This window comes from Crotalus tigris, unplaced genomic scaffold, assembly GCF_016545835.1.
Source record: "Crotalus tigris isolate CLP2741 ecotype Arizona unplaced genomic scaffold, ASM1654583v1 scf7180000024320.386069, whole genome shotgun sequence".
NCBI classification, from domain to species: Eukaryota; Metazoa; Chordata; class Lepidosauria; order Squamata; family Viperidae; genus Crotalus; species Crotalus tigris.
Genome location: NW_024100492.1, coordinates 334,520 through 359,159, shown reverse-complemented (window position 1 = coordinate 359,159; position 24,640 = coordinate 334,520). Strand labels below are relative to the sequence as shown.

The 24,640-nt window shown below is 52.2% G+C and overlaps 2 protein-coding genes across 2 annotated transcripts; both read right to left on the bottom strand.

Annotated features, from left to right (window-relative positions):
* Window positions 1-288: 288 nt before the first annotated feature.
* LOC120299908 (GTPase IMAP family member 2-like) lies at window positions 289-4,983 on the bottom strand. Its single transcript, XM_039325215.1, has 3 exons — window positions 4,685-4,983; window positions 2,735-2,774; window positions 289-1,581 (listed from the first exon to the last, which is right to left on the bottom strand). Exons 1-3 carry the CDS (start codon window positions 4,721-4,723, stop codon window positions 926-928), a joined length of 735 nt encoding a protein of 244 aa, XP_039181149.1. The 5' UTR covers window positions 4,724-4,983; the 3' UTR covers window positions 289-925.
* A 5,539-nt stretch (window positions 4,984-10,522) lies between these two features.
* Window positions 10,523-23,933, bottom strand: LOC120299905 (zinc finger and SCAN domain-containing protein 2-like). The gene is made up of 2 exons (XM_039325204.1): window positions 23,763-23,933; window positions 10,523-12,927 (listed from the first exon to the last, which is right to left on the bottom strand). Exons 1-2 carry the CDS (start codon window positions 23,857-23,859, stop codon window positions 12,086-12,088), a joined length of 939 nt encoding a protein of 312 aa, XP_039181138.1. The 5' UTR covers window positions 23,860-23,933; the 3' UTR covers window positions 10,523-12,085.
* Between the last annotated feature and the right edge of the window lie 707 nt (window positions 23,934-24,640).

The following is a 24,640-nucleotide window of genomic DNA, read 5'->3' as shown; positions in this document are numbered from 1 at the left end:
TCCATAGAGATCTTTCTCCAGGATGCTGACAGATTTGCTACCGGTTGGGGATTTTCCTTGCTGCCGTTTAGCCGCCGCGCATGTGGGGCAGCTGGCTACTTAAGCTTTTTATGTTCTTTTTCAATGCAGGCCCCCCAAAACTGCCTTTTAATGAGATGTAAAATGCTTCCCCCTCGCTTTTCTTCCGATCCCGCCAAACAAGGAAGATGGGCGACTTCCGCTTTACAGATTCTCGCCTTACGTAAGGACCCACCTCAGCTAACCACCCAAGGAAGCAGCGCTCTTTAAACAGGCCTCGTCACAAAAGGATACTTTTTATTAGGGGGTTAGTGACAGCAGGGAAGTCAAGGCGAGATCTGGGGAAAATCCCGTTCAAATCGGCACGGTCAAACCAGCAATCTTGCTCCGCCCACCAAAGTCGCAATGTCCGTTTGAAATCCAGCCAATCTCCGGGTGGCCACGATGTTGCGGGTAACTGGCACGAGTTGGCGCGCGCCTCGAGGTGTCCTCCAGCTTTCGTTTCTCCCGCAACCGTCTCCCTGATAAGGGAGGTGCCTTCTTCTCTCAAGCGGAGAGACGCGGGGGAGGGAAAGTAGAAAGCGAAAGTTATCATAAGCGAAAGCAGATTCCCCCCCCCTCCCAGCAGGCTAGCAGGCCCCCAAACGGGAACACATACGCAGAGAAAAGCATAATCTGACAAAAACTTTGTGTCTGAGTTTGGCGTGGGGGGGGGGAAACCGGCTCGAATTGCTGGTTGTCATCCCAAAGGACGGGGACTCGCGGAGGTTCGAATCTCACCCCTCCGTCGACATTGGAAAAGGCACAATTAATGCATTACCACGAATCACGAGAGAACTGGAGAGGGGTGATTGAAAAAAGCCGAGAAAGAAATTAGCCCCCCCCCCCAGACGTTATATCTCAGTGTTTACTGATGGCTCTTCTTCTTGGGAAAACCAGGGATTTTGGAAGAAAGTTTTGGTTTTTCTGATGGGATACAATAGGGCCGCCCTCCGTTCTCCTCGACCATCTTCTGGATCTTTTTCATCAGCTCTGTGACCTGGTCGTCCCGCTCGGTTCCTTCGGCCCCGTTGTTAAACCCACAAAAGCGATCGCCGCACTTCTTAATCAGCTTATGCAGTTTCGGGTTGTCGGATTTTTTGACGTACTCCTGCAGGGAGTCCCCACCCAGGTCCTCCTTGCAGGTGAAGAGGACGACCGTGTGACGGACGGACGTTTCCCCAAAGATCTTCTGGACTCGCTTTGCGGCGGCCTTGTCTTCCTTGGTGAAGCGCCCCACCTGGGTCACCAAAACGAAGGCGTGGAGGCCCGACTGGCACATCCGGCGGCATTTTTTCATCTCCTCCTTCAGGGACGGATCCATCTTTTCGGAATCGAAAAAGGCCGGCGTGTCGATCACGGAGATCTTCTTGTTGTCCCAGGTTCCCTGCCCCCTTTGGCACTTCTGGGTGGTGGTCTTCGCTGCCAGGACGGACACGAACTCCCTCTGGCCGAGGATGGTGTTGCCCGTGGCGCTTTTCCCGCCTCCGGACTTCCCGACCAGGATCAGCCGGAGTTCCTCCCCTGGGAGTTTGAAAGAGGGAGAGTCTTAGGGCAGTTACACGGCTGGAATTCAGTGAATATATGGGGGGGAGAGAGAGAGAGAGAGATGGATAGATGGATGGATTATATATATATATATATATATATATATATATATATATATATATATATATATAGAGAGAGAGAGAGAGAGAGAGAGAGAGAGAGAGAGATAATAGATAGATAGATAGATAGATAGATAGATAGATAGATAGATACAGATAGACAGACAGACAGACAGACAGACAGACAGAGATATATATAGAGAGATGTGAACAGAGATGGAGAGAGAGAGAGACAGACAAAGAATTAGATACTCAACAGATATGGATAGATAGCGATAGATAGATAGATAGATAGATAGATAGATAGATAGATAGATAGATATGGATAGATAGGTAGATAGATCGATGAATGGATCAATGGATGGATGGATGGATGATACATAGATAGATAGATATGGATAGATAGATCGATGGATGGATGATATAGATATAGAGAAATAGATAGATAGATAGATAGATAGATAGATAGATAGATAGATAGACAGACAGACAGATATATAGATGTGAATAGAGACAGAGGGAGAGAGAGACAAAGAATTAGATACTCAACAGAGATGGATGGATAGATAGATAGATAATAGATAGATGGATGGATGATAGATAGATAGATAGATAGATATAGAGAAATAGATAGATAGACGACAGACAGACAAACAGACAGACATATAGATGTGAATAGAGATAGAGGGAGAAAGAAAGAATTATATACTCAACAGAGATGGATAGATAGATAGATAGATAGATAGATAGATAGATAGATAGATAGATAGATAATAGATAGATACATAGATACACAGATATAGATAGATGATAGATAGACAGACAGACAGACAGACAGACAGATATATAGATGTGAATAGAGATAGAGGGAAAGAGAGACAAAGAATTAGATACTCAGCAGAGATGGATAGATAGATAGACAGACAGACAGAGAGATAGATAGGAGGTTGGGCTAGATGACCTCCGAGGCCCCTTCCATTACTCCATGCTTCGGCACACACAGAGAGCCAAGCCCTTCCCCTGGGGAAGAACTGGCAAGCAACGAAGCCGAATCTTGGTGGGACCCTCACCTTCTTCCTTCGCTTCGGCTCCGTGGTCCCCCGTGGAGCCCTGAAAAAGAACGAATCGGCCGTTCAGACAGCGGACGGTGGACTCCCTGGGCAGAGCAAGAAGAAGAGGCGGGGCTGGCGCTTGTCTGGAATGGCCCAGGGTCTCCTGCTTGGGCAGGGGGTTGGACTAGATGACCTCCGAGGTCCCTTCCAGCTCTGTCATTCTGTGACTCTGTAAGGGTCTCCTGCTCGAGCAGGGGGTTGGGCTAGATGAGGGAGGGAGGGAGGGAGGGAGGGAAGGAAGGAAGGAAGGAAGGAAGGAAGGAAGGAAGGAAGGAAGGAAGGAAGGAAGGAAGGAGTTGAATGCGGAAGGAAGGAGATGGATGGGGAAGGAGCAAGGAGGGAAGGAAGGAAGGAGGGAGGGAGGGAGGGAGGAGGGAAGGAAGGAAGGAAGGAAAGAAGGAAGGAAGGAAGGAAGGAAGGAAGGAAGGAAGGAAGGAAGGAGTTGAACGGGGAAGGAAGGAGATGGATGGGGAGGGAGCGAGGAGGGAAGGAAGGAAGGAAGGAAGGAAGGAAGGAAGGAAGGAAGGAAGGAAGGAAGGAAGGAAGGAATGAAAAGGAAGGAAGGGAAGGAAGGAAGGAAGGAAGGAAGGAAGGAAGGAGGAAGGAAGGAAGGAGGATTGGAAGGAAGGAAGGAAGGATGGGAGGGAGCGCGAGGAGGGAGGAAGGAAGGAAGGAAGGAAGGAAGGAAGGAAGGAGGAAGGAGAGGATGGGGAGGGAGCGAGGAGGGAGGACGGAAGGAAGGAAAGGAAGGAGTTGACGGGGAAGAAGGAGATGGATGGGGAGGGAGCGAGGAGGGAAGGAAGGAAGGAAGGAAGGAAGGAAGGAAGGAAGGAAGGGAAGGAAGGAGTGAATGGGGAAGGAGATGGGGGAGGAGCGGGAGGGAAGGAAGGAGGAGGAAGGAAGGAAGGAAGGAAGGAAGGAAGGAAGGATTGGATGGGGAGGGAGCGAGGAGGGAAGGAAGGAAGGAAGGAGATGGATGGGGAGGGAGCGAGGAGGGAAGGAAGGAAGGAAGGAGATGGATGGGGAGGGAGCGAGGAGGGAAGGAAGGAAGGAAGGAAGGAAGGAAGGAAGGAGTTGAACGGGGAAGGAAGGAGATGGATGGGGAGGGAGCGAGGAGAAAGGAAGGAAGGAAGGAAGGAAGGAAGGAAGGAAGGAAGGAAGGAAGGAAGGAAGGAAGGAAGGAGTTGAATGGGGAAGAAAGGAGATGGATGGGGAGGGAGCGAGGAGAAAGGAAGGAAGGAAGGAAGGAAGGAAGGAAAGAAGGAAGGAAAGAAGGAAGGAAGGAAGGAGTTGAATGGGGAAGAAAGGAGATGGATGGGGAGGGAGCGAGGAAGGAAGGAAGGAAGGAAGGAAGGAAGGAAGGAAGGAAAGAAGGAAGGAAGGAGTTGAATGGGGAAGGAAGGAGAGAGGAAGAAAGGGAGGGGAAAGAAGAGAAGGAGAGAGGGAGGAGGGACGGAGTGAGGGGGAAAAGAGGGAGGGGGAGAGGAAGAAAAGTAGGTAGAAGGAAGGAAGGAAGGAAGGAAGGGGAGGGAGGACAGATGGAAGGAAAGAAGAAGAGCGAGGGAGGGGAGGGAGGGAGGAAAGACAAATGAAGGAAAGAAGGAGGAAGAGAGGGAGGGAGGAAGGAAATACAGAGGAACAAAGGGACGAAGAGAAAGAGGGAGGCAGGAAAGACAGGGAAGGAAGGAAGGAAGGAGACTGTTCGAGGGAACAGTCTGATCAATTGGCCACGGGTTTTCCTTCCTCGGCGTCCGGCCTTCCCAACCTGCTCCCTCCTTTCCTTTACGGGAGAGGCTTCCAAGTCCCCCCCCCGCGCGCCCGCCCCCCCCCCAACGCAAAGCCAGGCGCGCCCTCCGGACCAGGGGTCTTTTTTGGGCGGGAGGGGGGGAGGCGTCTCTCTGCGCCTACCTGGCCGCGGGCTGCTGCTTTTCTCTTCGGCGAGGCCATCCAGACGCTCCCCGGGATCCCCTCCCCTTCAGCTCCTCCGGCTGCGAAAGACCAAACGCCAGCCCGGGCGAACCCGCCGGATCTCTCGGGATCCCTTCCGAAGGAGTCGCCCCGCCGGAGGAGGGGGGGAGGAGGAGGAGGAGGAGGAGGGAGAAGGCGCGCCCTCTGGCGGGCAGAGCGGGCAGAGCGGGCAGAGCGACCTAGTGGTGGGAGCGGAGGCTGAAATGTGGCCTTTCCGTAGCACCTTTCCCCCCCCCCCCGTCCAATACATTCGAGAGGGAAAGCGGGAGTGAGATAGATGGAAAGGAGGGAAGGAGAGAGAGAGGGAGGGAGGGAGGGAGGGAGGAAGGAGGAAGGAAGGAAGGAAGGAAGGAAGAAAGAGGGAGGAGAGGAGAGGGAAGGAAAAAAGGAGAAGAGGTAGGAGGAAAGAAGGAAAAGGGAGGGAGGAAGGGAGGGTGGGAGGGAGAGAAAGAAAGAGAGGGAGGGAGGAGAGGAAAGGAAGGAAGGGAAGGGACGAAAGAAAAGCGGGAGGAGGAAGGAAGGAAAAGAGGGAGGGAGGGGGAGAGAGAGAAAGAAAGGAGGGAGGAGAGGAGAGGAGAGGGAAGGAAAGGAAGGAAAAGTGGGAGGGAGGGGGAGAGAGAGAGAGAGAGAGAGAAAGAAAGAAAGAAAGAAAGAAAGAAAGAAAGAAAGAGGGAAGGAGGGAGGGAGGAGAGGAGAGGAAAGGAAAAGAAGGAAAAGAGGGAGGGAGGGGGAGAGAGAGAGAGAGAGAGAAAGAGGGAAGGAGGGGGGGAGGAGAGAGGAAAGGAACTAAAAGAGGGAGGGAGGGAGGGAGGGAGGGAGAAAGAAAGAAAGAAAGAAAGAAAGAAAGAAAGAAAGAAAGAAAGAGGAAGGGAGGGAGGAGAAGGAAAGAGAAAGAAAAAAGAAAGGAGGTAGAGGAAAGGAAAGAAGAAAAGAAAGGAAAACAGGGTGGAGAGAGGATGGGAGGGAGGGAGAGAGGGGGAGAGGAAAGAGAGAGAAGGAAGGAAAAGAAGGAGGGTGGAGGGAGGGAGAGAAAGAAAGAAAGAAAGAAAGAAAGAAAGAAAGAAAGAAAGAAAGAAAGAAAGAAAGAAAGAAAGAAAGAAAGAAAGAAAGAAAGAAAGAAAGAAAGAAAGGAGGGAAGGAGGGAGGGAGGAAAGAGGAAAGGAGAGGAGAGGAAGGAAAGAAAGGGAAAGAGGGAGGACGAAGGAAGGAAGGGAAAAAAAGGCAGAGGGAAGCGAAGGAGGAGGAGAGGAGAGGAAGGGGCTCCTTCTGCCAGCCCCCTCCCCTAATACAGATCCCGTCTCCCCACCTTTCGCGCTGCGGACCCCTCCAAAGCCTCGGAGGCGGAGTTGGGGGACGGGGATCCCCCACCCCGCTGCTGGGACCGCCCCCCTTCCCCCTCCCCTCCCCTGCGACCCCCCCCTCCGCCCCGGTTTACCTTCCCGGGCTGGGAATCGGCGCAACTTCGCGGGTGGGGGAGAAAGTCTGCAGGCGGAAAGCGAAAGTGCGGCGCGGCCGAGAGGGAAAGTGGTTTGGCGGGGGCGGGGCGGGAGCCGGCGCGCTTTCCCGTGCGCGGGACGCCCTCTGGGGGTCGCGGGCAGGAATGGCGGCTGGGAAAAGGGGGCCGTCGAGGCGGAGGAGAGGGGGGGTGAAGGCGCCCCTTGGAGACCCCCGCGCTGGAACCGACGCCGCCCCCCCCCCAACCTCCTCCTCCCACGAAGCCTCGGCTGCCTTCTCCGGTTCCCCCCCCCCTTTCCAGCTCTTTGGATTCTGTAAACGGTCTCCTTGCTCGAGCAGGGGGTTGGACTAGATGACCTCTGAGGTCCCTTCCGAACTCCGTTCTTCTTTAAGGGTCTCCTGTTTGAGCAAGGGGGTGGACTACACGACCTCCAGGGTCCCCACCCGACTCTGTGATTCTGTGAAAGGTCTCCCGCCCAAGCAGAGGGTTGGACTAGATGACCTCTGAGGTCCCTTCAAGTCCGTTCTTCTGTAAGGGACGCCTGTTTCAGAAGGGGGGGGTGGACTACATGACTTCCAGGGTCCCCCCCTCGACGCTGTGATTCTGTGAAGGGTCTCCTTTTCAAGCAGGGGTTGGACTAGATGACCTCCAGGGTCCCCACTGACTGTTACTGATTCTGTTAAGGGTCTCCTGCTCAAGCAGGGGGTTGGACTAGATGACCTCTGAAGTCTCTTCCAACTCCGTTCTTCTGCAAGGGTCTCCTGTTTGAGCAGGGGGGTGGTCTACATGACCTCCAGGGGCCCCCCCGACGCTGTGATTCTGTGAAGGGTCTCCTTTTCAAGCAGGGGTTGGACTAGATGACCTCCAGGGTCCCCACTGACTTATTGTGATTGTTAAGGGTCTCCTGCTCAAGCAGGGGGTTGGACTAGATGACCTCTGAGGTCCCTTCCAACTCCGTTCTGTAAGGGTCTCCTGTTTCAGCAGGGGGGTGGACTACATGACTTTCAGGGACCCCCCCCCCCGACGCTGTGATTCTGTGAAGGGTCTCCTTTTCAAGCAGGGGTTGGACTAGATGACCTCCAGGGTCCCCACTGACTGTTATTGTCATTGTTAAGGGTCTCCTGCTCAAGCAGGGGGTTGGACTAGATGACCTCTGAGGTCCCTTCCAACTCCGTTCTCCCGTAAAGGTCTCCTGCTTGACCAGGGGGATTGGACTAGACGACCTCCAGGGTCCCCTCTGACTGTTATTCTGTGATTTTGTTAAGGGTCTCCTGCTTGAGCAGGGGGCTGGACTAGATGACCTCCAAGTTCCCTTCCGACTGTTCTGTTATTCTGTTAAGGGCCTACTTGAGCAGGGGGTTGTACTAGATGACCTCCAGGGTCTCCACTGACTGTTATTCTGTGATTCTGTTAAGGGTCTCTTGTTCGAGCAGGGGGTTGGACTAGAAGACCTCCCAAGGTCCCTCCGACGCTCTTATTCTGTGATTCTGTTAAGGGTCTCCTGCTCGCGCAGGGGGTTGGACTAGATGACCTCCAGGGTCCCCTCCAACTCTTATTCTGATTCTGTAAGTCACCTGCTCACCTCCAAAGTCCCCTCCGACTGTGTTATCTGCTCTTTGGGCCACGTGGCCTCCTGCTGGGCGGAGCGGCAACTGCGCAATGCACCACGTGGCATCCGGCCACAGGTGGCAGCACGCGGCCGCAAAAGAAGTCAAGCAGCAGCGCGACAGGTGTCCAGGCGTGGGAGGCCCGGGCTGCGTGGCCCTAAGGTAAGAAAATTAAGACCGAGTGCCTCTTTTGGAGGCAAAAAAAAAAAAAAAAAACCACAGTAGAAACACGGGGAACACGGTAGTCACACGGTAGTGAAGAGAACCTGTCTTCCCTACTGACTTTCTCCGCCAGGGACATGCAACCGTCATGAATGCGAGTCAGTTGCCATGCCTCCGAATTTTGATCACGTGAGCACGAGGGTCATGCACCGGGGTCGTGCATTCCCGTGGTCACGTGATCCAAATTCAGCTGTTTGGCAACTGACTCAGATTTATGACGCTCACAGCGATCCCTTTTGCGACTTCCTCACGAGCAAAATCACTGGGGAAGCCAGCCCCACTTAGCAACGGTGTCACTAACTGAACACCTGCATTGGTTCGATTAATGTTCCTTACGGGCCGTGGGACAGTGGGACTGCTGTGGATGGCCACGATACCACTGACTCGCCGTCAACCCCTTGCTGACACTGTCCTGTCCCGGCTGCCACAAACTGGACAGGGACGGTCGGAGCATCGGAAGTAGGCCATCAAATGCCCCGATCTACCCATAATAAGACCTTTCTTGCTATCATCGTTAAGTGAGTCAGACTTCCCCGTTGACTTTGCTCGTTGGGATGTTGCAAAAGGGGATCGCTCGAACCTGGGAAAAGAGAGTGAACGAGAAATCAATGGCGCCGCATTGCTCGGAGAGGGAGCTTTTGGAGGCAGCCATCATTCAACTCGGCTAAATCATGGCTGAGCGACGCCGGCGGTGACCGAGAGAATCCACCCAAAAACACCAGCGAGCACCAAAGGGAAGGCAAACATTTTATTCAACAAAGAAAGAGGCTGAAGCCGGTAAGGGGAAGAATTAAGGTGCATTGTCACCCAAGCACAACCATTTCCAGCCGGCGCCCGATGGGGGACCCCGATATCCCCCAGCGGGCTAGAACCCTCCCTGACACGTTTACTGCCTCCTTGGAAAGAAGGGTGCGGCTGAATTGCGCCGGAGTGTGTTGTAGGTGCGTCAGGAGGCTGTGCGAAGGTTTTCAGCAGGGGCTGCCCCGGGGAGGAGGGGGGAAGCTGGCAAGGCCTCAGTAGAGTTGAACAGGAAAACGGAACCCCCCCCCCAAAAGAAATCCAAGAGATTTTCCTTTCCGACACTTAACGCTCCGTTCCCGTAGAAGAGAACGGATACAATTCAGGACTGAGCTGCGAGTCACGCTACTCTCTGAGCACGTACGGAAGGATGTCCAAATGTCAAACTGGTCCCAGTGACCACCTGTAGCATCATCTACAGGGAGGGGCTCTCTTTGTTTGGGGGCAGGGGACTACTCCCCAGCTGAGACTCGGCACCCCCACAGATGTGACGTGGAGGAAACGCTGCTCTCTAGATGCGGTCCGGAGGCACGTCGCGCGCCCGTACCAGTCATCACTATCAAAGATTAGCCGCAGAACTTTGCATATCCCCCCAATTCCTATAGGTTGGCAGGTCGAGGACGGGGGCTCCCCCAAATGAGAGGCGGGCAATCCTAGCGGTTTGGCCCCTCCACCAACCGCCTTAAGACAACGGCCGCCCTCCCGAAGTGTTTTTTTTTTAATTTCTTTTATTCCATTTCTACGGTCAACCAACCGTAGACTGACGGGTCACCAGAGAGAAAAGAGAGATCGCCACTCTCTCGGTGCAGAACTTGAGGGGGTTTCCTGGGCAATCCGGGGAGGAGGGCGAGAGAGGGGAGTGGATTCTGGGGTGCCACCATCTACACCAAGGGTGACGCATTTTACGGCCCTCGCGTAGCCTCTCTGTAGCCCAGGTCGCACAGCCAGGATTCGGCAGCAAAGTGGCTTGAATGCTGGGTTTGGTGGGTGCGCGTCCCGGTGGCGACCCAGCGGGAGGGGGACCCCAGAGGTTGCTTGCTCCTAACCCTGCCACTGGAACGACTCCCAAGAGCCCCCCCCCCCCAAAAAAAATCTCAGGTGGATGACCTCAAAGTCTTAACACCCGGTCTCAAAACGTTGACTCTGGAGGAATCAATGGGGCATCCGTATTTCTTGACCGTTTGCTGCTAAATTCTGCCCCACAGAAGGTGTGGGTGGTTGGGTGTGCACGAGAGACACACACACACACAGAGAAAGACAGAAAGAAAAAAAAGGAAGGGAGGGAGGATTCTGTACAAATTCCTTGTGTGTCCAATTACACTTGGGAAAGAAAGAAAGAAAGAAAGAAAGAAAGAAAGAAAGAAAGAAAGAAAGAAAGAAAGAAAGAAAGAAAGAAAGAAAGAAAGAAAGAAAGAAAGAAAGAAAGACCAAAAAAAGACAGAAGGGAGAAAGAAAGTGGAAAAAGAGAAGAGGGAGGGAAGAAAAATAGAGAAAGAAAAAAGAAAGTAAAAAACAGAAGGGAGAAAGGAGAAAAAGAGGGAAGGAAGGAAACAAGAAAAAAAGGAAGAGAAAACAAAGGAAGGAAAAAGGGACCAAGGGGGGAGAGAAAACGAAGCAGAAAGAAAAAAGAGAAAGAGAGGGGAAGAAGGAAAGAGGAGAAAAGAGAGGGAAGAAAGAGAACAAAAGAGGGACAGAGGGAAGGGAGAGAAAACGAGAGGAGAAAGAAACAAAAAAAAAAGAGGGACGGAGGGAAAAGCGAAAGGAAAAAAAGGAGGGAAGGAGGAAAGGAACGAAAGAGGGAAAAGGAAGAGAGAGAAGAGCACAGCCCAGCCCGTCCGGCATCCCGCACTTGCAGACACCCCCCCCCTTTCCAATCCCTCCGCTGGGAGACCTTCATATATCGCATCTCTGCATCCCGGACAGACCCCCCCTCCTTCCCGTGACCTTACCAGGATCTCCCACTCCTGGGGGTCCCCGGGCACTCAACAACCCCCCACTTTGGGTGCCAGGATGGGACACTCCTTGCCACATCAGCTTCGTCCAAGCTTGGATAGCAAAAGCAGCAGGGACTGGTGTGTGTGTGTGTGTGTGTGTGTGTGTGTGTGGTGTGTGTATGGGATACTGGTCCCTTGGGTCAGAAAACTGAGACGCGGCGACTCAGTCTTGTGGTTTAACAGGTCCAGCTCAACCGAAGGAATGTTCCAAAGCCTCTGAAACGGGCCGAACGTGGTTTAACTATCAACCGTAAACGAACGGAACGACAAAGCTGGCGAACGACAAAGCTAGCTGATGGCCCGGCTGGACAGCGAAGGGAAGCAGAGCAGGGAGTTCCACGGGTAAACCTTGCAGGGGAAGTAGAGAGGGGGGGGTTGTCTCTGGGAACACAGCCCCTCCAACTTGGGGCTTTCCCCTCCCTCACGTCTTCCCGGTCTTCCCGAGCCGCTGATCTTCCAAGAGATACCTCTTGGCCGGATCCAAGTCGGGGATGGTACTGCCGCTCGGAGTATGGAACATTCAGGAACTTTCTAGCAGGTGCCTCGGTTCCTCAGTGGAGTCTCGTATAATTGAGCGGCTCAAAGATGCCAGATTATCTCCACGACGCCGTCGGGCCCATCACGATCCCCTTTGCTCGTGCCGCACGCTTCGGGTTCAAATCCACAGGGGAACGGCTTCCAACGAGAGACGCGATCCTCTTTTGTTCATGCCGCACGCCTCGGGTTCAAATCCACAGGGAACGGCTTCCGAGGCGGCTCGCCGTTGCAAACTCGGAACCGGCTGATCCGACGGCTACCCTGATCCTCCTTCCCCCTCTTTGTCTTTGGCAAAGCTAGGACCCTGCTCCCCCCCCCCGCCAGGCCTGCGGCGCGATTCTGCTACGGTGGGCGCTCCGCGGACTTGGGAGACAGGAGCCGGTGTTCCATCGCAACGGGACAAAAACGGAATGCAAAATGTAGAGGGGGGGAAACGGGTGGGACTCGATCCAGGATCTGGCAGGAGGTACAAAAATGCCGAAATATGATAAGCACCCTGTGTCGTCTAGTTTTATGTCAGTTCGAGGTCCTGGTACGTGGAACGGGACTTGGCGGAGAACGTAAAAAAAAAAAAAAGGTCTTTTCTACACTGTTCCTCGGAGGGCCGATTCCGAGATGGGGAGGGGGCTGTCCCTTCTCCTTGCTCTTGGTCCCTCCTCAAGGCCGCTGCCCACCACCACCACTCCGAACGCTCAGGCCCAGCAGGACACCCTCTCTCGGCCCGTCCTCAGCTGAGGGTCTCTTGCTCCAGGTGACTCCTCCGATGCGCCGCCAGGTTCCCTTTCTGCGAAAAGTTCTTCCCGCACGTCAGACACTGGAAGGGGGCGTCTCGCCTGCTCAGCCTCTGCTTCGGGCCTTTGGGGGTCTCCTCTTTGGTTTGCCGGGTCCTCGGCGAACCGGCGAGGCCACTTCGGCCCCCCAAGGGTTCCCCAGAGGCCTGGCGGGCAAAAGCGGCTCGGGTCTGGGGCGGCTTCCCTTGGGGCTTGACCCTCAGCCGCCGCTGCGCTAAACGCTCCTCGCCCTCGCCGCCGACGCGCCCCGCTTCGCCGTCTGGGCTGTCGGCCTGCTGCCGCTCGCAGTCCTTTTCCTGGTGAGCGGCGAGCAGCCGTTCTTCCCGGAAGCTCTTCCCGCACGCCGGGCAGGCCAAAGGGCGCCTAGCCGGACCGCCGTGCACCCGCTGGTGGGTGAGCAGGTTCTGTTTGAGGCTGAAGCGTTTCCCGCAGACGCCGCAGCCGAAGGGCTTCTCGCCGGTGTGGATACGCTGGTGGATGATGAGGTTGTGTTTGAGGCTGAAGCCGCGGCCGCACTCGGGACAGACGAAGGCCCGCTCGCCGGCGTGCTGCTGCTTCTGGTGGCGGAGCAGGCCCAGCGGCTGGCTGAAACTCTCGCCGCACACCCCGCATTTGTGCTCCTCTTCCTCCACCTGGCTGTGGATCACCAGCCCGTTCTCGTCCCCCGAGCTCTCCTCCCAGGCCGGGAAGGGAAACGGCTTGTCCCCCGGAGGGGAACCCTGGTGGGTCCGCACCGCCGCCGTCTGCTGGTCTGCCCCCTCCATGGGGACCCCCCTTTCTGCGGAGAAAACAAAGAAGAGAGTTTCAAAGACAGGCTGGAGAGAGAGAGAGAGAGAGAGAGAGAGAGAGAGAGAGAGAGACGCGACCAGAGATACCAACTGGGGCCCATTTTCTGGAGCGGGCGGCTGAAGTCAAAGCTGGGTTGCGAAAAGGAAACCCCGTTAAAACCCCAATGCAAAAATAATGATCTCGAAAGTAGGGGGGTTGTCCAGCCTCGGTCGCTTTAAGATTTGGGAACGTCCAACGTCAGGTTTTGCAGGCTGGGGAATTCTGGGAGTTGAAGTCCACGAGTCTTCAAAGTGGCCCAGCCCTTGCTCTACGGTGTGATCTGCTCCAGGTTGCTTTTGTCTCCATTTATTTCTTACCAACTTTAACTGGTGTGTGTGTGTGTGTGTGTGTATCTGTGTCTATGTATGTATATGTATCTATGAATATCTATGTATCAGTATGTATCTATGTATCTATGTATGTATTTATGTATCTATGTATGTATGTATGCATGCATGCCATTTTGTAAGCTGGTTCACATTGCTTTTAATCTCTAAGTCTTACTAACTTTAACTGGTTTTTATTTATGTATCTATGTATGTATGTACCTATGTCATTTTGTAAGTGGGTTCACATTGCTTTTCTCTACTTAATCCTTACTAAATTTAATTGGGATAGATAGATAGACAGACAGACAGACAGATAAATAGACATAGTTAGTTAGACAGATGACAAATGGATAGACAAATGATAGATAGAAGGAGAGAAAAGAGAGAGAGAAGAGAGAAGATAGACAGATAGGCAGGCAGATAGATAGATAGATAGATAGATAGGCAGGCAGGCAGATAGATAGATAGATAGATAGACAGACAGATAGATAGATACAGATACAAGTAGATTAGATAGATAGATAGATAGATAGATAGATAGATAGATAGATAAATGGATAGACATAGATAGATGACAAATGGATAGATAGATAGATAGATAGATAGATAGATAAATAGACATAGATAGATGACAAATGGATAGATAGATAGATAGATAGATAGATAGATAGACATAGATAGATAGATAGATAGATAGATAGATAAATAGACATAGATAGATAGATAGATAGATAGATAGATAGATAGATAGATAGATAGATAGATAGATAGATAGATAGATAGATAGATAGATAGATAGATAGATAGATAGGACATTTTGTAAGCTGGTTCAGATTGCTTTTGTCTTTATTTAATTCTTACTAACTTTAATTGGTGATAGATATCTTTATACCTCAGCCATCTCACTGTGAAAATGAATCTATCCATCCATCATATCTGTCTGTATCTATCAACCATCCATATCTATCTATCTATCTATCTATCTATCTATCTATCTATCTATCTATCTATCTATCTATCTATCAATCATCTGTCTGTCTACCTACCTACCATCCATATCTGTCTATCTGTCCATCCATCATTTCTATCATCTATCTATCTGTCTGTCTGTCAATAATAATAATAATAATAATAATAATAATAATAATAATAATAATAGTAATAATAATAAAGTTGGAAAGGACCTTGGAGGTCATCTAGTCCAACCCCCTGCTCAGGCAGGAAACCCTATACCATTTCAGACAAATGGCTGTCCAGTCTCAATAATAATAATAATAATAATAATAATAATAATAATAATAATAATAATAATAGTCGGGACCTTGGAGGTCATCTAGTCCAACCCCTTGCTCAGGCAGGAAACCCTATACCATTTCGGACAAATGGCTGTCCAGTCTCTTCTTAAAAACTTCCAGGGCTGTCTGGCTGGCCGTCCATCTGTCCGTCCATCCATCCATCCACCTATATACATATATACATTCACATATATACGTGTCTGTGCGCATGTGCACACACGCCCACACTCATGTCATTTTGTAAGGTGCTCACAGTCATTTCCACAGTGAGCTGGCCAAGATATAAATTGAATAAAACAAAATCAAATTTTAAAAAAGTAAAACCAATTACAACAAGCATACAACACAGGCAGTATGAATGTAACAGAACAGAATGAAGTCAAATAAAAAATAAAAAAAAACAAATATAGAAGGCAATAGAATAAAATAAAGCCAAACAAAAGAGAATGAAATAAGAGTAAAATAAAATAGAATAAAATAAAATAGAGTAGAATGAAATAAAATAAAATAATAAAATGAAATAGGATAGGATAGGATAGGATAGGATAGGATAGGATGGGGTGGGATAGGAACTGGAAGGGACCTCAGAGGTCATTTAGTCCAGCCCCCTGCTCAAACAGGAGAACCTATACCATCTCAGAATAGAATGAAATAGAATAGAATAAAACAAAACAAAATCATAAAATGAAATAGAATGAAATAAAATAGAGTAAAATAAAACAAAATAAAATAAAAAATAGAATAGAATGAAATAAAATAAAAAATAATAGAATAGAATAGAGAATGTAATAGAAATAGAATAGAATAGAATAATAGAAGAGAAGAGAAGAGAAGAGAAGAGAAGAGAAGAGAAGAGAAGAGAAGAGAAGAGAAGAGAAGAGAATAGGGAATGTAATGGAAATAGAATGTAATGGAAAGAATAGAATAGAATAGGAATATAGAATAGAATAGAATAGAATAGAATAGAATAGAATAGAATAGAATAGAATAGAATAGAAAATATGGAATAGAATAGAATAGAATAGAGGAATGATGAATAGAATAGAATAAGGAATAGAATAGAATAAGGAATAGAATAGAATAGAATAGAATAGAATAGAATAGAATAGAATAGAATAGAATAGAATAGAATAGAACAGAACAGAATAGAGAATGTAATGGAAATAGAATGTAATGGAAAGAATAGAATAGAATAGAATATAGAATAGAATACAGAATAAAATTAATAGAATAGAATAGAACAGAATAGAATAACTTTATTGTCACTTTAAACGTACACTAATCAGGATAGGATAGGATAGGATAGGATAGGATAGGATAGGATAGGATAGGAGCTGGAAGGGACAGAGGTCATTTAGTCCAACCTCCTGCTCAAGCAGGATAACCTATACCGTTTCAGAATAAATAGAATGAAATAGAATAGAATGAAATGAAATAAAATAAAAAATAGAAGAGAATGAAATAAAATTAAAAAACAAAATAATAAAAGAGAATAGAATGAAACAGAATAGGATAAAACAAAACATAAAATGGAACAAGATAAAATAAGAAAACCAGATAGAGAAAAAACGCAGTAAAATAAAACAAAAGAGAATGACAGAACAGAACAAAATCATCAAATGGTATACAATAAATAAAATAAGAAAACAAAAGAGAACGAAAGAAAGCAACGCAATGAAACAGAATGGACTCAAATCAAAACGAAGCCCAAGAAAACAATAAAACCGACTGAAATGCAATTAAAAAAAAAAAAAAACCCCAAACAGCAAAACCAAACAGAGTGAAATAAAACAATACAACAAGAATGTAACAAAAGAAAACAATTTATGAAAAAACAAAAAAAAACAATAAAAGGGATTCCCCGTGCTGGGCAGGGATTCAGAGGCCACATTGATTTATTTCGATATTAAAAAAAAATAAAATAACATAACATTTATAGATTCCGTATTCGGAGAGATTTGGGGTCTGGCCTTCCGAAAGGCTGCGCCAGCCCACGGACCGGAGTCGGCCGCCTCGCAGGGCTGTGGGGAGTCGGCGGGTTTTTCCTTACAGACATTCCCTCACCCAACTGGGGAACATCATCAGTGCTAGAAGGGATGGGTGTGTGTGTGTGTGTGTGTGTGTGTGTGTGTGTCTGTGTTGGTATTACCTAGCTGGCTGATGCAATGCCGGAAAGAAAGCCACCAAAGAAGGACCCCAGAATCCTCCCCATCCTCATCTCCACACACCCCACTCCCTTCTAGCACTGATGACGTTCCCCAGTTGGGTCACGAAACGTCTGCAAGAAGACCACCCAGCTCAGAGAGCACCCAGGACCCCCCGCAATCTTTCCTTTCCTTTCCTCCTCCACTCCACACATCCCACTCCCTTCTAGCCTGGATGACGTTCCCTAGTTGGGTCACGAAACGTCTGCAAGGAAACCAGCCAGCTCACAGAGCACCAAGGACCCCACAGTCCGTCCTTCCTTTCTTTCTTCCTGCCTTCCTTCCTTCCTTCCTTCTAATAATAATAAAGTTGGAAGGGACCTTGGAGGTCATCTAATCCAACCCCCTGGTCAGTCAGGAAACCCTATAATAATAATAATAATAATAATAATAATAATAATAATAATAGTAGTAGTAGTAGTAGCAATAGTAGTAAAGTTGGAAGGGACCTTGGAGGTCATCTAGTCCAACCCCCCTGCTCAGGCAGGAAACCCTATAATAACAACAATAACAATAACAATAATAATAATAAAGTTGGAAGGGACCTTGGAGGTCATCTAGTCCAACCCCCAGTCAGGCAGGAAACCCTATAATAATAATAATAATAATAATAATAATAATAATAATAGTAGTAGTAGTAGTAGTAGTAGTAGTAGTAGTAGTAGTAGTAAAGTTGGAAGGAACCTTAGAGGTCATCTAGTCCAACCCCCTGCTCAGGCAGGAAACCCAATAATAATAATAATAATAATAATAATAATAATAATAATAATAATAATGATGATGATGATGATGATGATGATGTTGGAAGGGACCTTGGAGGTCATCTAGTCCAACCCCCGCTCAGGAAGGAAACTCTATATACCATTTTGGACAAATGGCTGTCCAGTTTCTTCTTCAAAACTTCCAGTGTTGGAGCATTCACTGCTTCTGGAGGCAGGTGGTTCCACTGGTTAATCCTTCCTTCCTTCCTTCCTTCCTTCCTTCCTTCCTTCCTTCCTTCCTTCCTTCCTTCCTTCCTTCCTTTCCTCCACTCCACACACGCAATTCCCTTCCTTCTAGCCCTGATGATGGCTCCCTGGTTGAGCCGGAGACGAATTCACGAGGACCCTCCCAGTCCTCGTCCTCCACCCTCTTCTCCTCCTAGCCCTGATGATGTCACCTAGTTGGGTCACGAGACGTCTGCAAGGAGAACCGCCCCCCCTCCCAGCTCAGACAGTACCAGGGACCCCCACAGTCCTCCTCCTCCTCCACCCTTCTAGCACTGATGACGTTCCCTAGTTGGGTCACGAGACGTCTGCAAAGAGACCCACCCCCCCAGCTCAGAGACCCCCCCAGGACCCCCCCCAGTCCTACCTCCTCATCTCCATAACTACCTCTTCCCTTGTGGCAGTGATGACGTTCCCTAGTTGGGTCACGAGACGTCTGCAAGGACCCCCCCCACACACAATATTCCTCCTCCTCCCTCCTAGCACTGATGCTGTTACCTAGTTGGGTCACGAGATGTCTGCGAGGAGACCCCCCCCAGCTCAGAAACCCCCCCCCGGACCCCTCAGGCCTTTTCCTCTCCTCCACAAACCCACCTCTTTTCTACCAGTAGCACCGATGACGTTGCCTAGTTGGGTCGCGAGACGTCTGCAAGGAGACACCCCCCCCCAGCTCAGAGAGCCCCCCCCCAGGACCCCCCAGTCTTTCTCCTCCTCCTCCTCCTCCTTCTCTCCATTGCTCCCCCCTCCCTCCTAGCATCGATGACGTTGCCTAATTGGGTGGTGAGACGTCTGCAAGGAGAACCCCCCCGCAGGACCCCCCACCCCCAAAGTTTAACCCCGAAGCTGCCAGGATCCCCTTCCGATCGATCTATCGTCTTTTGCTTCTGCAAATTGGAATTCATCGGCATTTCGATCCGATGAGATTAAATTCAACCTTTTATTGGCATTGTTTTTCCCCGCCCCCCCCCCATGGGCACAAACCCCCCCCCCGTTAAAAATGAAATTTAGCCGCTCGCTCTCCAAGTGTCCACAGCCCAAAATCTGGAGGGGGGGGAGAATCATATTTCCCCCCCCAACAGATCAGAATCCAAACTGGAGAGGAGACCACCAGGAAATGCAAGGCTTGGGTGGGGGAAGGGGAAGAGAAGCCGGGGGGGGGGAAGACCCCCCCCCAAAAAAACTTCAGAAGGAAAGGAGACCACCCAGCCTGCTTGCCCCTCGGCGGCCCAGCCCAGCCAAATCCAGGCCCCCTTCCGCAACAGTCCTCGCTTTACGCCCATTTTCCCCCTCCGTCGCTAAGCGAGACGTCGGCGGGGCGAGTTCGGCTCCCACCCCCCCTCTGTTTGCAATACTCAGCATGCGAAGCCCGGGCCGTTTTGTTCAGCTAAAGCCGGCGGTCGTTAAGCGGATCGGATTCTGGCGCAAAAGGGGATCGTGTGTACACGCGCGCACACACGCACACACGCGGGGCACCGGAAGCCTCGTGTGAGTCGCGGGGGGGGGGTTTCCGAATTTTGCTCGCGCGGCTTTGGTTGCCAACACCGTCGTCAACGTCGGTCACTAAACCAACCGTCATAAGTCGAGGACCGACGGTAATTGCATTTTTTTTTTTTTGCCCTCCCTCTGAAAAACCCTCTTGGCCAGCAAAGGGGTGGGTGGGCTAGAGGACCTCTCCACCCCCCCATCTAATATTTTTCCCAAATTTTACCGCTCTGAACTACGGACACAGCCCCCCCCCCAATTTAGGGAGCAACATGGCGTCCGTCTTCTGGATCACTCAAGGTCCCCAAAGGATCCCAATTTGGGGAAGAACATGGCGCCCCTTTCCTGGATCCCACAGCCCCCCCCGCAAGGTTCCCGATTTGGGGAGGAACATGGCGCCCGTTTCTGGATCCCACAGCCCCCAAAGGATCCCAATTTGGGGAAGAACGTGGCGCCCATCTAATGGATCCCACAGGTCCATGAAGGATCCCAATTTAGGGAGGCACGTGTCACCCGTCTTATGGATCCGACAGGCCCCAAAGGATCCCAATTTAGGGAGGAATGTGGTGACCATTTTCTGGATCCCACAGGGCCCCAAAGGTTCCCAATTTAGGGAGGAATGTGGTGCCCATTTTCCAGATCCCACAGGCCCCCAAAGGATCCCAATTTAGGGAGGAACGTGGTGGCCATTTTCCGGATCCCACAGGGCCCCAAAGGATCCAATTTAGGGAGGAATGTGGTGCCCATTTTCCAGATCCCACAGCCCCCCCCCCAAAAAAAGTCCCAATCTAGGGAAGAACGTGATGCTTGACTTCTGGATCACAAGCCCCCTCAAAAGATCCCAATTTGGGGAGGAACGGGGCACCCGTTTCCCGGATCCCACATGTCCCTAAAGGATTCCAATTTGGGGAAGAACGTGGCGCCCATTTTCTGGATCACAAAGCCCCCAAAGGATCCCAATTTGAGGAAGAAATGTGGTGCCAGTCTTCCGGATCCCACAGGCCCCCAAAGGATCCCAATTTGAGGAATGTGGAGCGCATTTTCTAGATCCCAGAGCCCCCCCCAAATCACAATCTGGGGAAGAACGTGGTGCTTCACTTCTGGATCATAAACCCCCTCAAAGGATCCCAATTTGGGGAGGAACGGGGCACCCGTTTCCCGGATCCCACATGTCCCTAAAGGATTCCAATTTGGGGAAGAACGTGGCGCCCATTTTCTGGATCACAAAGCCCCCAAAGGATCCCAATTTGAGGAAGAAATGTGGTGCCAGTCTTCCGGATCCCACAGGCCCCCAAAGGATCTCAATTTGAGGAACGTGGCACCCATTTTTTAGATCCCAGAGCCCCCCCCAATCACAATCTGGGGAAGAACATGGCGCTTCACTTCTGGATCCCACAGGCCCCAAAGGATCCCAATTTCGGGAGCAACATAGCGCCGGTCTTCTGGATCCCACGGGGCCCCCCCCAAAGGATCCCCACGTGAGGAGGAATGTGGTGCCCATTTTCCGGATCCCAAAGGGGCCCCCAAAGGATCTCAATTTAGGGAAGAAGGTGGCCAGCCCCCGTCTTACGGATCGCAACCCCCCCCAAAGGATCCCAATTTGGGGAGGAGGAATGTGGTGTGCTTCTCCTCCTGGATCGCCAAGCCCCTCCAAAGGATCCCAATGCAGGGAAGCACATGGCTCCCAGAGGAGAGCAAAGGATCCCAACGTGGGGAGGAATGTGGTGCCCATCTTCCGGATCCCACAGGACCCCAAAGGATCCCAATTTAGGGAGGAATGTGGTGCCCATTTTCCAGATCCCACAGGCCCGCAAAGGATCCCAATTTGAGGAACGTGGAGCCCATTTTCTAGATCCCAGAGACCCCCCCCCCAAATCCCAATTTGGGAAAGAACGTGGTGCTTGACTTCTGGATCCCACAGGCCCCCAAAGGATCCCAATTTGAGGAATGTGGAGCCCATTTTCTAGATCCCAGAGCCGCCCCCCCCAAATCCCAATCTGGGGAAGAACGTGGTGCTTCACTTCTGGATCCCACAAGCCCCAAAGGATCCCAATTTCGGCAGCAACGTAGCGCCTGTCTTCTGGATCCCACGCCCCCCCCCCCAAAGGATCCCCACGTGAGGAGGAATGTGGTGCCCATCTTCCGGATCCCACAGGGGCCCCCAAAGGATCTCAATTTAGGGAAGAAGGTGGCCAGCCCCCGTCTTACGGATCGCAACCCCCCTCCCAAAGGATCCCAATTTGGGGAGGAGGAATGCGGTGTGCTTCTCCTCCTGGATCGCCAAGCCCCTCCAAAGGATCCCAGTGCCGGGAAGCACATGGCTCCCAGAGGAGAGCAAAGGATCCCACATGGCCCCCAGAGGAGAGCAAAGGATCCCAACGTGGGGAGGAAGGTGGCGCCCGGCGTCTGGATCCCACCAATCCCCAAAGGATCCCAATTTGGGGAGGAAGGTGGTGCCCATCTTCCGGATCCCATAGGCCCCCAAAGGATCCCAAAGTGTGTGTGTGTGTGTGTGTGTGTGTGTGTGTGTGTGTGTGTCTCTCTTTCTCTCTCTCTCTCTTTCTCTCTCTTTCTGCAAGGATTGCACCTGGAGGGCCAGCCAATCCCTTGCAGAGGGAGTGTGGGTGGGGAAGGCCCCCCCAGCAGGAGTCGCCCTCAGGACCCAACAAGGAGGCTCCAACCACCCTCCTCCTCCTCCCCCCACTTCCAACCCCCCCCCCACTGCTGACTCAGGAGACGCGCGCCGAGGAAGTGCCCCGACCGGTTTGCCCCCCCTCCCTCTTCCCTTCCCCGCCCGAAGGGGGGGGGGGTGTCCGATGACATCACCTTCTCTCTCCTCACCTTGCCTGGGGGGGGGGGTTGGAAGGAGGACTACAAACCCCAGCGTGCAAAGCCGGCGGGCGGGCGGCCTACTACCTGTAGGCCGCTGCGGCAGAAGTCGGGGTGGGGGGGGTGAGAGAAGTGGGATGAAAAGGAGGGGGGGCTTTGCAAGGTTGCAAAAAAACACGATTGACGGACAACACACACACACACACACACACACACAATCCTCTCCGGGTCTTGCAATTCTCGGGGACCCCCCCCATCACCCCCTTCCGGTCGTGCAATTTCTGGGGACCCCCCCCCCATCCTCAAGTCTTGCAATTCTCTGGACCTCCCCCCTACTATTCCCAAGTCTTGCAATTCTAGGGACCCCCACCCACCCTTCCCAAGTGTTGCAAATCTCGGGGACCCCCCCTCAAGTCTTGCAATTCTGGGGACTCCCCCCACCCTCAAGTCTTGCAAATCTCGGGGACCCCCGCCCACCTTCCCCAGGTCTTGCAATTCTCGGGACCCCCTCCCCATCCACGCCTTGCAAATCTCGGGGACCCCCTCCCACACCCTCGTCTTGCAATGCTCGGGGACCCCCCCACCACCACCCTTCCCAGGTCTTGCAATTCTAGGGACCCCCCCCCACCCCACCTCAAGTCTTGGCAACCTCGGGAGCCCCTCCCCACTGAAGTCTTGCAATTCTCGGGACCCCCACCCACGCTCAAGTCTTGCCATTCTCGGGGACCCCCACCCTCAAGTCTTGCAATTCTCAGGACCCCCACCCACCCTCGTCTTGCAATTCTTGGGGACCCCCCACCCTCAAGTCTTGCAATTCTCAGGGACCCCCACCCTCAAGTCTTGCAATTCTCAGGGACCCCCACCCACCCTCAAGTCTTGCAATTCTCAGGGACCCCCACCCACACTCAAGTCTTGCAATTCTCAGGGACCCCCACCCTCAAGTCTTGCAATTCTCGGGGACCCCAAGTCTTGCAATTCTCGGGGACCCCAAACCCTCAAGTCTTGCAATTCTCGGGGACCCCCACCCTCAAGTCTTGCCATTCTCGGGGACCCCCCTGCCCACCGAAGTCTTGCAATTCTCGGGACCCCCACCTTCCCCAGGTTTTGCAATTCTCGGGGACCCCCCCCCACCCTCCACTCTTGCAATTCTCGGGGACCCCCCTCCCCACCGAAGTCTTGCAATTCTCGGGGACCCTCACTCCCCCTCGTCGTGCAATTCTCGGGGAGCCCCCCCCGACCCTCCCCAGGTCTTGCAATTGTCGGGACCCCCACCCCGACCCTCCAGTCTTGCAATTCTCGGGGACCCCCCCTCCCCACCCTCCCCAGGTCTTGCCGTTAATGGCAACCTCCCCCCCCTCCTTCCTCCTCCTCCTCTTCCGGGATGCCCCAAGGTCACCCGGCCAGCCCCCTCCCCAGCATTACCTTAACTCCCACGGGACCCCCACCCACCCACCCACCGACCCACGCGCGGGAGGCGGGGGGGGCGCCCCTGCTCTGTGTGTGTGTGTGTGTGTGTGTGTGTGTGTGTGTGTGTGTGTGTCTTTGCAAGGGGCCGGAGCACGTGCAAGCCAGGCCCGGGCGGGGGGAGCCCCCTCCCCTCTCCAGGGGAGACCCCTCCCCACTCCCACCCCCACCCCCCACCCCGCGTTGCAAAACCCACCTGGAGCCGTTGCAACGGCCGCCGCCGCCGCCGCCGCTTCGGTTTCGGTGGCGCGGCGGGCCGGGAGCCGCCCCACGCGGGGCTTGTGGCGCTGCATCGCGGCCCTGCAAGAGGGAGGAGGGGGAGGAGGAGGAGGAGGAGGAAGAGGAGGAGGAGGAGAAGCTCCGCACAGCTTTCTCTCACCCCCCCCCCACTACTCAGGCTTTCTTTCCTGCCCCCCCCCCCTTGCTTCCTGCGCGCAGCCTCCTTGATCTCCTCTCCCCCCCTCCCCAGGCGAAAGGGGCGGGCCCCGCGGTGGGGCGGGGCGATGAGAGGGGGGAGGGGGGAGGCAAGCCCCTCCCCCGGCCCTCCCTTCTCTCTCTCTCTCTCTCCCCCTCTCCCCTCCTTCTCTCTCTCTCTCCTTCTCCCCTCCTTCTCTCTCTCTCTCCTTCTCCCCTCCTTCTCTCTCTCTCTCTCCCCTCCTTCTCTCTTGCTCTCTCTTTCTCCCCTCCTTCTTCTCTCTTTCTCTCTCCTCCCCTCCTTCTCTCTCTCTCTCTCTCCCCTCCTTCTCTCTCTCTCCCCTCCTTCTCTCTTGCTCTCTTTCTCCCCTCCTTCTTCTCTCTTTCTCTCTCTCTCCCCTCCTTCTCTCTCTCTCTCTTTCTCCCCTCCTTCTTCTCTCTCTCTTCTCCCCTCCTTCTCTCTCTCTCTCCCCCTCCTCTCTTGCTCTCTCTTTCTCCCCTCCTTCTTCTCTCTTTCTCTCTCCTCCCCTCCTTCTTCTCTCTTTCTCTCTCCTCCCCTCCTTCTTCTCTCTTTCTCTCTCCTCCCCTCCTTCTTCTCTCTTTCTCTCTCTCTCCCCTCCTTCTCTCTCTCTCTCTCTTTCTCCCCTCCTTCTTCTCTCT

Excerpts from the sequence above, each read along its gene's own strand:
- LOC120299908 (XM_039325215.1), bottom strand. The coding sequence starts at position 4,723 with ATGGCCTCGCCGAAGAGAAAAGCAGCAGCCCGCGGCCAG. Across the intron at positions 2,775-4,684 it reads AAGCAGCAGCCCGCGGCCAG|GGCTCCACGGGGGACCACGG; the intron begins GTAGGCGCAGAG and ends GTTCTTTTTCAG. Across the intron at positions 1,582-2,734 it reads AGCCGAAGCGAAGGAAGAAG|GGGAGGAACTCCGGCTGATC; the intron begins GTGAGGGTCCCA and ends TCAAACTCCCAG.
- LOC120299905 (XM_039325204.1), bottom strand. The coding sequence starts at position 23,859 with ATGCAGCGCCACAAGCCCCGCGTGGGGCGGCTCCCGGCCCGCCGCGCC. Across the intron at positions 12,928-23,762 it reads GGCCGTTGCAACGGCTCCAG|AAAGGGGGGTCCCCATGGAG; the intron begins GTGGGTTTTGCA and ends TTTTCTCCGCAG.